Consider the following 15,163-nt stretch of genomic DNA (forward strand, 5'->3'; position numbering starts at 1 on the left):
GGGAGGAGGGGATAGGTGAGAGGAAGAACAGGTTAGGGAGGCGGGGACGAGCTGGGCTGGTTTTGGGATGCAGCAGTGGGAGGGGAGATTTTGAAGCTTGTGAAGTCGACATTGATACCATTGGGCTGCAGGGTTCCCAAGAGGAATATGAGTTGCTGTTCCTGCAACCTTTGAGTGACACCGTTGTGGCACTGCAGGAGGCCCAGGATGGACATGTCGTCTGAGGAATGGGAGAGGGAGTTGAACTGGTTTGTGGCTGGGTGGTGCAGTTGTTTAGTGCGAACCGAGCGTAGGTGTTCTGCAAAGCGGTCCCCAAGCCTCCGCTGGATTTCCCGGATGTAGAGGAGGCCACAGCGGATGCAGTATACCACATTGGTAGATGTGTAGGTGAACATCTGCTTGATGTGGAAAGTCTTGGGGCCTGGGATTGGGCTGAGGGAGGAGGTGTAGGGACAGGTGTAGCGGTTGCAGGGAAAAGTGCCAGGTGTGGTGGGTTCAGGGGAGTGTGGAGTGGACAAGGGAGTCACGGAGAGAGTTGTCCGTCTGGAAAAGAGGGTAAGGGTGGGGAGGGAAAAATGTCTTTGGTGGTGGGGTCGGCTGCAGATGGCGGAAGTGTTGGAGGATGATGCTTTGGATCCAGAGGTTGCTGGGGTGGTATGTGAGGATGAGGGGGATTCTGTTTTGGTTGTTATTGCGGGGTCAGGGTGTGTGAGGGATGAGTTGTGGGAAATGCAGGAGACACGGTCAAGAGCGTTCTCGACCACTGACGGGGGGATGTTGCGGTCCTTAAAATGAGGGCATCTGAGATGTACGAGAGTGGAATGCCTCATCTTGGGAGCAGATTCGGTGGAGGCGAAGAAATTGGGAACAGGGGATGGCATTTTTGCAGGAAGGTGGGTGGGAAGAGGTGTGTTCTAGGTAGCTGTGGGAGTCGGTGGGCATGAAATGGATATCAATTTCTAGGTGGTTGCCAGAGATGGAGACAGAGGTCCAGGAAGGAGAGAGAGGTATTAGAGATGGTCCAGATGAACTTAAGGTTGGGGTGGAAAGTATTAGTGAAGTGTATGAACTGCTTGAACTCCTTGTGGGAGCACGAGGTGGCAGCGATACAGTCATCAATGTAATGGAGGAAGAGGTGGGGTTTAGGGCCAGTGTAGGTGTGAAAGAAGGATTGTTCCATGTAACCTACAAAGAGGCAGGCATAGTTTGGGCCCATGTGGGTACCCATGGCCATCCCCTTTGTCTGTAGGAACTGGGAAGAATTCCACAATACTGCAGTTGTGACTGTGTGGATCATTGTTTATGTCAATGGAAAAAGAGCTTTTCCATCCAATCCTATCTCTCAGTTCTTAGTACATAGCCCTATAATTTCTAAGCTTTAGATCACTGCATTTTTGTTTTTAAGAGGTTTCAACCTTTTAAATGTCTAAATGAAATGGATTACAACAAAAATCTCTTGCTTTGTATGCTCGCCGCAGGAATAAGGTAATTTTTACCTCTTCAAAACGTGCGTATCAAATAGATCCAATAAGTATTTTTTATTTGGTTATGGTAGTGGAATAAACAGTACATAATTTAATATGAAGTGTATATTGTTCTAACTTTGTCATTACACTTGTTCTTTCTTATCATAGATCATAAAACCTAAATAACTGCTTGCCCCCCTGTAAATAAAACTCCTACTTGAAATCCAGCTTGGCTTTCATTCTTGTTGGCTGCTTTCAGTGTCTTTGATATTGAGATGCCTGTTTAAAGCTGCAACTGTTCAATGACCGTGTTGCATTCTCAGACACCACTGTCAATCATATCTGCTGACTGAGTGGCTTTGATTGGTAGATCTGTGATAATCTGACATTGGATCACTTCTGTGGCTCCACTGAGACAAAAGCAGTCAACAGCTGATCTCTCAATTACAAGCATTCATTTATCAGTATCAGGATATCTGATCTTTTCTTGGCTATCCCAACAATGTTTGTGGTTGTATGTGATAGGTCTGATCAGTTAATACCTCAAGCAGTGGATTGGTTTGTAATCATTATAAAAAGTTGAGCGCTGTCTACAGCTTGTCTAAACTAAGCTGCTAGTTCTATTATCAAAAGTGTGCTTTCCTGATCTTGAGTTTTTAATCATGCAAAAGATGCTTTTTGTAGTCCATAGTGGAAGTTAACAGCACCAGAGGCAAAGAAGACTTGTTAAACATAGAACATTACAGCACAGTACAGGCCCTTCGGCCCTCGATGTTGTGCTGACCTGCCATACCGATCTGAAGCCCATCTAACCTACACTATTCCATGTACGTCCGTATGCTCATCCAATGACAAATGTACCTAAAGTTGGCGAATTTACTACCGTTGCAGGCAAAGCGTTCTATTCCCTTACTACTCTGAGTAAAAAAACTACCTCTGACATCTGTCCTATATCTTTCACCCCTCAATTTAAAGCGATGCCCCCTCGTGCTGGCCGTCACTATCCGAGGAAAAAGGCTCTCCCTATCCACCCTATCTAACCCTCTGATTATTTTATATGTTTCAATTAAGTCACCTCTCAACCTTCTTCTCTCTAACGAAAACAGCCTCAAGTCCCTCAACCTTTCCTCGTAAGACCTTCCCTCCATACCAGGCAACATCCTAGTAAATCTCCTCTGCACCCTCTCCAAAGCTTCCACATCCTTCTTATAATGCAGTGACCAGAACTGTACGCAATACTCCTGGTGCAGCCACACCAGAGTTTTGTACAGCTGCAGCATAACCTCTTGGTTCCGGAACTCGATCCCTCTATTAATAAAAGCTAAACACTGTATGCCTTCTTAACAGCCCTGTCAACCTGGGTGGCAACTTTCAAGGATCTGAGTACATGGACACCGAGATCTCTCTGCTTGTCTACACTACTAAGAATCTTACCATTAGCCCAGTACTTTGCCTTCCAGTTACTCCTACCAAAGTGCATCATTAAAAAAATGAAAAAACTGCAGGTGCTAGAAATCAAAAAGAAAATCAGAAGTTAGTGGACAAACTGAGCAGGTCTATCAGCATTTGTGGAGAGAACTGGGAGTCAACGTTTTGGGCCTGTAGTTCTGAAGAAGTATCACTGAAATATTAACCAAAACAAAATTGCTGGAAAAGCTCAGCAGGTCTGGCAGCATCTGTGAAGGAAAAAAGAGTTAACATTTTGGGTCCGGTGACCCTTTCTCAGAACTGAACTTTTCCAACAACTTTGTTTTTGTTCCTGATTTGCAACATCTACAGTTCTTCTGGTTTTTATTCACTGAAATGTTAACTCTGATTTCTCTTTGAAGGTGCTGCCAGACCTGCTGAATTTTTCCAACAATTTCTGTTCTGACAAAGGAAAACATTTTTTGGGCTTTATATAAATGCCAGGACCATGAACAGAGTAAGATGGGATTAAATAAAATACTGAGTTGGAGGCCTCACCAGGTAAAAATAGAGAAATTAGAAATCAATAGTTAAGAGAGTCAGAATCCGCACAGCTTCATGAAAGGGAAAGGCCGTCTGCCTAATTTATTAGAGTTTTTTTCTTCCGGTCTCAATCAGAGTGCATTGGGGACAACCAGTTATCGTGTTGTATTCGAACTTCCAGAGGTGCTCAACAAAGACCATAAGACCATTCTAAATAAGGAACAGGATTAGGCCACTTGGCCTCTCGAGGCTGCTGTGCTGTTGAGTAGGATCATGGCTGATCTGAAGTTGCTCATGTTTACTGTTCCTGCCTTTTCCCCATAATGGTGTTCCAATTTCTTATGGTCTCAAAGACGATCTGATAAACGTACCCTGAATGATTAGCTGTTTTGATAAGATCATTAGTGAAAATATTTCTGCTGTTTGAGTCAGTAACCATATGGTACAACTTTTAAGGAGTGTGGATAAATATTTGAAAATTTTAAAAGTTAAGATGAACGAGCAGGAAAATACAGATGTAGAACTTCTTCCGGGATTTGGCTTAGATACACTGGGCTGAATAACCACCTTGTTTGTCGCAATTTTATCATAAATTACTGTGGATGATACTAGAAAAGTGTTTATGTTTTCATGATATTCTTCATCCCCTCTTAATATGTAGGAAGAGGTGATGGCTTAATGGTTTTGCTGCTGGACTAGTAATCCAGTGATCTAGATATTATTCTGGGCATACAGGTTTGAATCCCACCTCAGCAGATGGTGGAATTTAAATGAAATGAAGGTTTGTCTGACCATGAAAATATTGTCAATTGTCACAAAAATCCATCTGTAATACTGGCTGTTTTGGGGAGGAACCTGCAATCCTTATCTGGTCTGGGCTACATGTGATTCCAGGTTCTTAACTGCCCTCTGAAATTAACTTAAGACAGTCAATAGACAATATAGACAATAGACAATAGGTGCTGGAGTAGGCCATTCGGCTCTTCAAGCCAGCACCACCATTCGTTATGATCATGGCCGATCATCCACAATCAGTATCCTGTTCCTGCCTTATCCCCATAACCCCTGATTCCACTATCTTTAAGAGCTCTATCTATCTCTTTCTTGAAAGTATCCGGAGAGTTGGCCTCCACTGCCTTCTGCGGCAGAGCATTCCATATATCCACCACTCCCTGGGTGAAGAAGTTTTTCCTCAACTCTGTTCTAAATGGCCTACCCCTTATTTTTAAACTGTGTCCGCTGGTTCTGGACTCACCCATCAGCGGAAACATGCTTCCTGCCTCCAGAGTGTCCAATCCCTTAATAATCTTATACGTCTCAATCAGATCCCCTCTCATCCTTCTAAACTCAAAGCATATACAAGCCCAGTCGCTCCAATCTTTCAACATATGATAGTCCGGCCATTCTGGGAATTGACCTCGTGAACCTACGCTGCACTCCCTCAATAGCAAGAATGTCCTTCCTCAAAGTTGAAGACCAAAACTGCACACGATACTCCAGGTGCGGTCTTACCAGGCCTCTGTACAGCTGCAGAAGGACCTCTTTGCTCCTATACTCAATTCCTCTTGTTATGAAGGCCAGTCTTAACAAGGATTGAAATTGGGAGACCACCTAACATCGACTAAGGCACCAAAAATGACTGTTTGATCCTGTCAGACCGCCTTACTAATACCCGGGGGTTCATGCCAAAATTGGAAGACAAATTGAGAAAAAATGCAGAGCCACAGACTAGTGAAGCAACAGCTCTGCATAGTCGTACTATGGGCTTCAGTGTCCACTACAGAGAGTGCTTTGGTAGCAGCACACCTGATGGTATAATCCTTTTGGAGACAGAGTCCGTTATATTGTGTGATACTATCACATCCTGAATTGGATAGACTGAACAAATGTACCAATTCAAGACTAGGCATCACAAGGCACTGTTACTCATCAGCAAAACTGCACTCCAGTCTGCAACCTCACAACCCAGCATATCGCCCAATTCACAATTACTTGCAGGCCAAGGGATCAACCCAAGTTCAACAAAGAATACAGGACGTTCTACCTAAAAATCTCGTGAAGCTACAAATCAGGACAACTTAGTACTACTGCAAGCTTAAACAGCAAGTGACAGAGCTGAGCAATTCCATAAAGAACATGTCAGATCTAAGCCCAGTCTTGCCACACCCGTTATGACTGGTGGTGGACAGCTCACTAGAGGAGGCAGCTCATCACATTCTCAATACAAGTGAACCCCAGCACATCAGAGCAAAAGATGTTGTTTAAACATTTTTAACAGTCTTTAGGCAGAAGTGCTGAATGGATGATTCATCTTTGCCTCCTCCAGGCACCAAAGATTCTAATCTTCTGCTAATTCAATTCAACCACATGTTATCAAGAAGCAGTTAAGGCACTGGATACAACAAAGGTTGTAGGCCCTGACAACGTTCAGGAATCAAAGCGTTTGTAGCCAAGCTATTCCAGTCCAGCTATAACACTAACATCTATCTGACCATGTGGAAAATTGCCCATCTATTTTGTGTACACAAAATGCAGGACAAATTCAAAGTGGCTAATTTCTGCCTCAACAGTATACTCTTGGGCATCAGTGAAAGTGTTGGAAGAGTCTTCGACAGTGCACTTGCTTAGCAGTTATCTGCTCACTGATGCCACCAGGCCCACTCAGCTCCTGATGTCATTTAGGGCTTATTTCAAATATAGACAAAGAGCTGAATTCCAGAGTTCAGGTCAGAGTGATCTTGAGTTGAAGGCTGCTTTGATTTAGTGTGACATCAAGTTGCCAAAGCAAAACTGGAGTCAATGAGTATTGCACAGAACTGTTTTTCTCTCTGGTTAGTGATAGAACCAGCACAAAAAAAGGGCTTTGGTTGTTGGGCGTCAGTCATCTGGACTCAACCATCTTCATCTTAGCTGTTTCACCAACGACCTTCCCTCCATCATAAGTCAGAAATGGCGATATTTGCTGATGATTGCACAATGTTCAGCATCATTGATTAGAAACTAAACTAAACTAACTAACTACAGAAACACTGTGGCTACAAGTGTAGTTCAGAGCTTAGAGATCCTGCAGCAAGTAACTTATCTTCTGATTTCCCAAAGCCTGCCCACCATCCACAAGGCATAAGTCAGGAGTGTGATGAATGTGCCTCACTTGCCTGAATGAGTGCAGCTCCAACAATATTCAAGAAGCTCCAAGCCATCCAGGTCAAAGCAGCCCACTTGGTTGGCATTCACAATGTTCTGGACCAGACTAGAAGACCAAGTATAATATGAAGATAACCTAGACCCTGATTTTTATATTTTTTTAAACGATGATGTTTATGATTCTAATGCCCCACCCCTGAGCTTTAATCAAAGCACACTTTGTTTTTATAATACAATTAAAATTCAACAAAAAGAATTTACGTAACTTTATTCTATTGAAATACTTAACAGAAGAATATTATTTAAACACTAATCATCAACTATTCCGTATAGGCAGCATCCGATAAACATAGCATTTGCAAAGGCAATTCAGCACTACAGTTACAGTTATTATTCTCACATGCTGTTTCTCTCCAGTCCAGAAGAAAGAAACGCAAATAAACAATCTGCTTTTTAAAAAATTTTTGTTAAGCGGATTCCTCGGTGCCTAAGATTTCACTGTAGCAGCAGGCAATTCAAGCTTTTAGCTTCAGCAGCCAACAGAAACATTCTCAAATAATTGAAAGTAAAACCAACAGCCTTTTTGGGTCTGTGTGCCTGACCTCACCCATTCATGATTTTTTTGTCTTACTTTAAAACAAACAGGCAGAGCTCAAAGCTGTTTCCTAACTGCTTGTCTGAAGGAGACTTTCAACACTACTGTGACAACACCACTCTGCAAGAGTGCCTCTTAAAGGCACAGTATCGTCACAACAAACATCCACTCCCTCCACTGCTGTTGTTCAGTAGCAGCGGTGTGTACTATCTACAAAATACACTGCACAAATTCACCAAATATTCTCACACAGCATCTTTTAAACTGAAGACGACTTGTATCTGGAAAGACAAGAGCAGCAGATATATGGGAACACCACCACCTTCAAGCTCCCCTTCAAGCCACTCATCATCCTGATTTGGAAATATATTGCTGTTCTTTCACTGTCACTGGATCAAAATCCTGTAATTCATTCCCTAGTGGCATTTTGAGTCTATTTGAGTCTATTTGAACCAAATGAATTGCAATAGTACAATAAGGCAGCTCACCACCACCTTCTCAAGAGCAACCAAGAATGATTATAAATGCTGGCCTAGCCAATAACTTGTACTTGAATAAGCAAAAATTGTTGACATTATTGCAGAAATTAAACAGGCCTGATGAATTGACAGAACTTTAGAGCTTTGCTAACTTGAAACAAAGTATAGTATTATAACTAGTGATAAAATGAAAGCATAATTTTTTTTTAAAAATCCAGTCAAGGGCAGCACAGTGGCTCAGTGGGTAGCACTGCTCCCTCATAGCGCCAGGGACCTGGGTTCAATTCCATCCTCGGGTGACTGTCTCTTTGGAGTTTGCACCTTCTCCCGATGTCTGTGTGGGTTTCCTCCGGGTGCTCCGGTTTTCCTCCCACAGTCCAAAGATGTGTAAATTAGGTGGATTGGCCATGCTAAATTGCCTGTAGTGTTCAGGGGTGTGTAGATTGGGGTGATAGGGGGGTGGGTCTGGGTGGGATGCTGTGTGGATCAGTGTGGACTTGTTGGGCTGAAGGGCCTGTTTCCACACTGTAGGGATTCTGTGATTCTAATTCTATGATTCTGCCCTGGTTATGTCAGTTCTTGTCCCTTGTTATCAACTGACAGTTGAGTTAAAAGAAAGAAAACTTCATCTGTGAAAGACTTCCTTCGGCTACTTTTGTGCCTTCTGATGGATCAATCATGGCATCACTGAATTTGGCATCAATCCAGGTTATTGATGTCAATCAGGAGGAGTGTCATAGAAGCTTTATGCAAATGAATTGCCAAGTCCGTCAAACATTGACTTACCTTCCATGAATTTTCACTAGTGATTTTTATTTTGGATAATTGATATTATGTAGAATACACAGTTAGCAAATGCTTTCACAATTTTTTTTTTAGATATTCAGTGATGTGATTAATAAAATGTTTGCTGGGCTTTAGATTTCAGTTTTTTTTTGAAGCAGCATATAAAAGCCATTTCCTATATGAGCATGCAAAAATGAGAGGGATAATCAAAAACTGCCTTAAGGGTAATGGATGTAGATGCGAAATGTTGGAACGATACTTGTTGGAGCATGAAGAATAATATGAAATACTTGGCCCTGTTCCTATACTGTATATCCGATGTAATCATTTCAACAAGTACCTAATTAATCACCAGCGCTGGCTGAAGCCATAGATTAAAGAATGTTCAGTGTTTTCTCTGTCAACTCTCTGGCTGTTCTTCACCAGTTAAAGGAAATACGCCTGGCCCTAAATATTTATAATGGCTTCAGAATGTACTAGTTGAAATTAAATTGTTTTATTATTCTGGCCAAAAAAGAGCCAGAAAAACAAATGAATTTACTGACAAAAGTGACTTGTACAAAACTCGGATTTGCTGTGCTAGTGTCACATTGATAATGCTGAATATAATAATTTCATAAAAATGTTGATTTAATTCCATTGTTTGAAGGAGACACAAAGTTGAAACTTTTCATCTTGCAATCATCAGGACTGAGACTCTGGACATAAATCAATGATTTGTAACTGCCGTCTGGGCAATAAGGAATGGGCAATTAATGGCATCCGCAATGAAAAGAAACTACCATTTTATACAGTATAAGAAGAGAGGGCTAATTAGTCAGACCATGGTCGATATGGAGATGCTGTAGGATCTGTTCGGATATCTGTTAGCCAGTTGACTAATCTAATCTAAACATATGCACTCTGGTCAGGGCATTGCCATGGGTAAGGCAGCAGGGACTGACAGTTTCCAAAACCCTTTCTCAATTTAAAAATGTACCCTGTATGCACAGAATAAATGTGAATATTTATAGCTTCTAGCACAAGCAAATAAAATGTATTGCGAGCCCAACTGATGATATCATATTGGCTTCTGGAGTATATCCTAGCATAGCCTGAATTATTTAGTAAAAGTTCTCCAATAGCAGAATTATATCTGCTGCTGGAACCTATGTTACCCAGATCTCAGCATGTTCAGAATACTAGTTGCCATGGACTGTAAAATGGTATGGTCTGCCAGTCATTGAGACACATGGCCTACATACCTGGCATCATGCTGGCACAGCCTGGTCTGAGTAAATCATGAGCTAAGAATGACAGTTAAGATATTCATCTGTATCTCTGTGCCAGCCATCGCTAGCCAATCAGCATTCTTTTATTGTGCTCTATCAATAAATTTCCCCTTTGAAAGTTTAGTTTCTTGCATTTCAGTCCTGGTGCGCTCTAGACAAGAAGCTTCAACTCTTGTTCCTCTTCTTAGCAATAGTTAAGTTATTTTTCAAATTGTTCATGTGATACTCTGCAGCATTGTATTTTGTACAAAAGGGTAAAATAAAAAAAAACTATCTGAACAGCTTCCATTCATCGAAAGTGCCTTCTAGTTTGATTTGATATTGCTTTTGTTCTTCGATTTTAGAAGGTTGTTTATTTGGTATATTTTGTGGTTTAGGAAGGGACCACTTGAGCTAAGTATATTTCCAAATATTCATTAACAGTTGAGTAGAAGAAACAATGGCTCTGCGATTGATAGAACTGTTTTCTTGTGGCTGTTGATGGTTTGCCAAAAAAAGTGTTGGGAATTCATACCGAATAAAAAGGTCATGATTTACTGTCATTACCCCTGCTGAATTTGTTGATTTCAACCAGTACAGCAATTATGTTGCCACAAGTTGGTTTCAGTAACTCTATGGAAAACCCTGTGAATCTCATTGTACAGTGACTGTAGATGTCAAAGAATTGGACTCTTAGTTAACATCAAAACCAGCTTGGCGGGTGAGATGGCCAAACTGTCAAAGATAAGTTTGTCAATGCTCACTGTGCAGATTAGCCCTTTAGGTAATATAATGGAGGGACATTGATGTACAACATGATCCACAACCACAACCTCAATTCTGAGGAAGGGTCACCGGACCCAAAACGTTAACTCTGCTTACTCCTTCACAGATGTGGACTGCAGCAGTTCAAAAATGCAATTCACCACCAACTTCTCAAGGACAGCTAGGGACAGGCAATAACAATGTTAGCCAGCAGTGATGCCCGCATCCCACAAGTGAATTAATTAAAAATGCTGAATGGCGAACTCCTGTTCAAGATATGTATGTTCATATGAAATATCAAGTTCCTAAAACTATATCAAACAAAATGTATCCTGATATATTTACCAATAGTAGATAAATCTTAGTGCTTTTCCGGCAACTTGTTTTTGTTCCTGATTTACACGGTTCTTTCGGTTTTTATGATCTGCAACCACTTGAATCAATGTATTTAGGACAAACTCAGATGGCTTTCTTATTTTTGAGGCAGTTACTCATTTTCTATCTGAATTTTACTCCAGCATTCCAGAAGAGGAATACCACAGACCTGGTTAGTAGCAGCACAGCATCGATGGGCATCACACCTACCTATGAACACAGTTGTGCTGTTTGTTCCACAGCAGGAAGCATGGGTGATAGAAAGAATGGGTCGTTTTCACAGAATATTAGATCCAGTAAGTAACATCTTTGTCTGCTTTCATCAATAAATGTAAAGAAGGTGTTTTGTGATTATCATAGATCTTAACTATGATTATCGACTTTTAATATCAAGTTTATTGTCTGTTTCTAATATATTTTTAGAAATGGTTTTTAAGTGAAATTTTGAATGTGTGCGCTAATGACGTGCACGACATTCAGTCATGACAGTTGTTCCACGTTGCTTACCTCAGTGGTTAGTAACAGCATACCTTGGAGTGCCTGACCCTATAAGGCACTGAATCAGCTTTGCGGTGCTCTGAGCTGAGCTGCAAATTAAATTTTCAGGGTTGCGTAGCTATAGGTTGACTTCAGTGTTTTTCTGCCATACTGGCTAATATACAGCATGGAAGTGCTAAAAGATATTGATGTTGACTTTTCATTCTTCAGAAAATCTGGTAATGGGAGAAAGCCTGAATAGTGTGAGGCAGAACAAAATTACGTAATAGCCATATTTATTGACTGTAACTTTTTTTTCCCAGGTTAGGCTAGAAAAATATTTTGAACAAAAAATAATTGAACCTAGACTTCATCAAATATAATGAGCCTTTTTAACGATTACTATCACTTGGAGATTTGCATTTGATGAGTTAATATATTGTGCCATGCAATTTTATCTGTATTTTTAAAAGCACTAAGATTTAACTACTATTGGTAAATATATCAAGATACATTTTTGTTTGATATAGTTTTAGGAATTTGATATTTCATATGAACATACAAATCTTGAACAGGAGTTCGCCATTCAGCATTTTTATTTAATTCACTTGTGGGATGCGGGCATCACTGCTGGCTAACATTGTTATTGCCTGTCCCTGAAAAGTTGGTGGTGAATTGCATTTTTGAACTGCTGCAGTCCACATGTTGGTTAACCCTGAACGTTATGCGGGAAGGAGATTTTTAGAATCCAGGATTTTGACCAGCAATAGTGAAGGAACCACAATATATTTCTGAGTCAGGATTGAGTGTGGTTTGGAAGGCAACTTATAGGTGGGAGTGTTCCCATATATTTGCTATCCTCGTCCTTCCAGCTGGAAGTACTCATGGGTTTGAAGGTGTTGTGTAAGGATCTTTGAACTTCTGTAGTGCGCATGACAGGTAGTACACATTGCGGTATTGAGCGTCAGTGGTGGAAGTGAGTGGTTGCTTCTGGATGTGATGCAAGTTAAGCAGGCTGCTTTGTCATAGATAATGTCAAGCTTCTTGAGTGCTGTTGGAGCTGCATCCCTCCAGGCAAGTGGGAAATATTCCATTACACTTCTAACTTGCTCTTGTACCCACTGTTTATGTGATGAATCCAGTTGAATTTCTGGTAAATGGTAACCCCCAAGGATGTTGATTGTGGAGTGATGGTAACGCCATTGAATACCAGTGGGCAGTGGTTACATTGTATGTTATTGGGGATGGCCATTGCCAGGCATTTCTGTGGTGCAAATGTTACTTGCACTTCTCATCCCAAGCCTGGATTTGTCTTGTTGCGTTTGAGTGTGGATTGCTTCCGTTTCTAAGGAGTCACAAATAGTGCTTAATGTTGTGCAATGGTCATGGAGCCTCCTCCTCCAGTGAGGTATTTAATTGTCTACCATTATAGACAATTGGATGTGTAAGGACTGCAGAGCTTAGATCCGATGTGTTGGTTGTGGGATTGCTTAGATCTGGCTTTCACTTGCTTGTTAATGCTGTTTGGCATACAAGTACTCCTGTTTGGTAGTTTCACGAGGATGACACCTCATTTTTAGGTATTTCTGGTACTGCTTCTGAAATGTCAGCCTCCAGTCTCCACTGAACCAGGGATGATCCCCCTAACTTAATGGTAATGATTAAGTGGGAGACGTGCCAGGCCAAGAGTCTGCGGATTGTGCTGGAGTACAGTTCTGCTGTTAATGGCCCACAGCACCTCATGGCTACCTAGTCCTGAGTTATTAGATCTGTCTGCAGTCAGTCCCATTTAGCATTATGATAATGCCATAGAACACATTGGAGGTATTTTCAAATTTTCAAGTAAAGGCAGGATTTTGTCGCCGCAAGAAATGTGCCGTGGTCACTCTTACTGATATTGTTGTGGACAGGTGCACCTGCAGCAGGGAGATTGGTAAGGATAAGATGAAATATGTTCTTTTCTTCTTGTTGGTTCCCTCACCTTCTGCCACAGGCTGTGTCCTTTTGGACCTGGCTAGCTTGATCACTAATGTTGCCAAGCTATTGTTGGTGGTGGAAATTGAAATTCCTCACCCAGAGTAGAGTATATTTTGCACCTTTGCCACTCTCTCTGCTTCCTCCATGTTTTGCTTAACATTGGCTGATGAATCAGTACTTTTCAATGTGGGGGAATATAGGTGGAATCAGCAGGAGATTTCCTTGCCCATGTTTATCCCAAAGCCATTAAACTTTTTGGGTCTAGGATCAAAGCAACTTCCTCCTACTATATACTACTGTGCCTATACCTCAGTTTGTTCCATCCTGCCGGTCGCACAGAACATGTTCAGGGGTGGTGATGGTGGTGCCTGGGACATTGTCAGGAATGATTCCATGAGTATTACTGTGTCAAGCTGTTTCTTGACCAGTCTGAGACAGCCCTCCCAATTTTGGCAGTAGACCCTAGCTGTTAGTAACAAGGACATTGCAGGTTCAACTGGACTGTTAGTCTTGTTGTCTTTTCCGGTTCCTAGATCAATGCCATGTGGTCTGTCCTGTTTCGTTACTTCCTTGAGACTTTGTAGCAATCAATAGAATTGAATGACTTGCTGGGCCATTTCAAAGGGAATTTGAGAGTCAACTATATGGCTGTGGCTCTGGAGTAACATGTAAGCCAGACCAAGTGAGGCTGGCAGATTTCTTTCCTTGAAGGACATCAATGAGCCACCCAGACAATCAATAATGGTTTCATAGTCATCAGGACATTCTTAATTCCAGATACTTTTTATTGAATTCAAATTCCATTTCTGGTGGAATTAGAATTAATTGACTTTCTGGATTAATCGTCTACCAATCATTCCACTTGGCCATCACCTCCACCTCTGCCTGCTCCCCCATTTGATAGTCATGACTAATTTGATTGTGACATCTACTTTCCTGTGTTGGAAATATGGTTTTGGTTTCCAACTATAATCCCTGCAAATGGTCTCCAAGGTACTTATCATCTTGATTTGGAAATGTGTCACCATTTCTTTGCTGTCACTGAGTCAGAATCCTGGAATTCCCTCTCTAATGACATTGTGGGTCAATCTACCGCAGATGGACTGCAGCAGTTCAAGAAGGCAACTCACCACTACCTCCTTAAGGGCAACTAGGGGCAGACAATAAATGCTGGGCCCAGCCAGTGGCACCCACATTGCACAAAATGAGTAAAAAAAAATGAGTCCTAGAGATAAACAGCACAGGAACAGATCCTTTGGCCCAACTGGTCCATACTGACCAGATATCCTAAATAAATCTAATCCCGTTCACCAGCATTTGGCGTATATCTATCTAAAACTCTTCCTATTCATTTTAAATGTAATTGTATCAGCCTCCACCACTGCCTTTGGACCTTCCCATTAAGTGTAAAATTCCTGCCCTGATTTGCCTTTGCAAAATGCAGCACCTCACACTTATCTAAATTCAACTCCATCTGCCACACCTCAGCTCATAGGCCCATCTGATCAAGGTCCCATTGTACTCAGAGGTAAGCTTCTTAGCTGTCCACTACACCTCCAATTTTGGTGTCCTCTGCAAACTTACTAACCATACCTCCTATGTTCGCATCCAAATCATTTATGTAAATGACAAAAAGCTGTGGACCCAGCACCTTGTGGCACACTGGTTTGGTCGCAGGCCTCTAGTCTGAAAAGCAATGCTCCACTGCCTTGCCTTGTTCTGTGTGATCTAACCATATCAACCAGCCTACCAAAGGGAACCTTGTCGAATGCCTTACTGAAGTCCACATAGATCACATCCACTGCTCTGCCCTCATCAATTCTCTTTGTTACTTTTTCAATGAACTCAATCCAGTTAGTGAGACACGATTTCCCATGCACAGAGCCGCGTTAACTATCT

At 41.6% G+C, this 15,163-nt stretch overlaps 1 protein-coding gene across 1 annotated transcript in view; it reads left to right on the plus strand.

Annotated features, from left to right (window-relative positions):
- stoml2 (stomatin (EPB72)-like 2) overlaps positions 1-15,163 on the plus strand; it is a 52,521-nt gene that overhangs the window by 12,425 nt on the left and 24,933 nt on the right. Inside the window, exon 2 of the mRNA XM_048546964.1 lies at positions 10,954-11,106. Coding sequence (XP_048402921.1) covers positions 10,954-11,106 — 153 coding nt within the window. The remainder of the gene's footprint in view (positions 1-10,953; positions 11,107-15,163) is intronic.

The sequence above is a fragment of the Stegostoma tigrinum genome, chromosome 1 (assembly GCF_030684315.1).
Source record: "Stegostoma tigrinum isolate sSteTig4 chromosome 1, sSteTig4.hap1, whole genome shotgun sequence".
NCBI classification, from domain to species: Eukaryota; Metazoa; Chordata; class Chondrichthyes; order Orectolobiformes; family Stegostomatidae; genus Stegostoma; species Stegostoma tigrinum.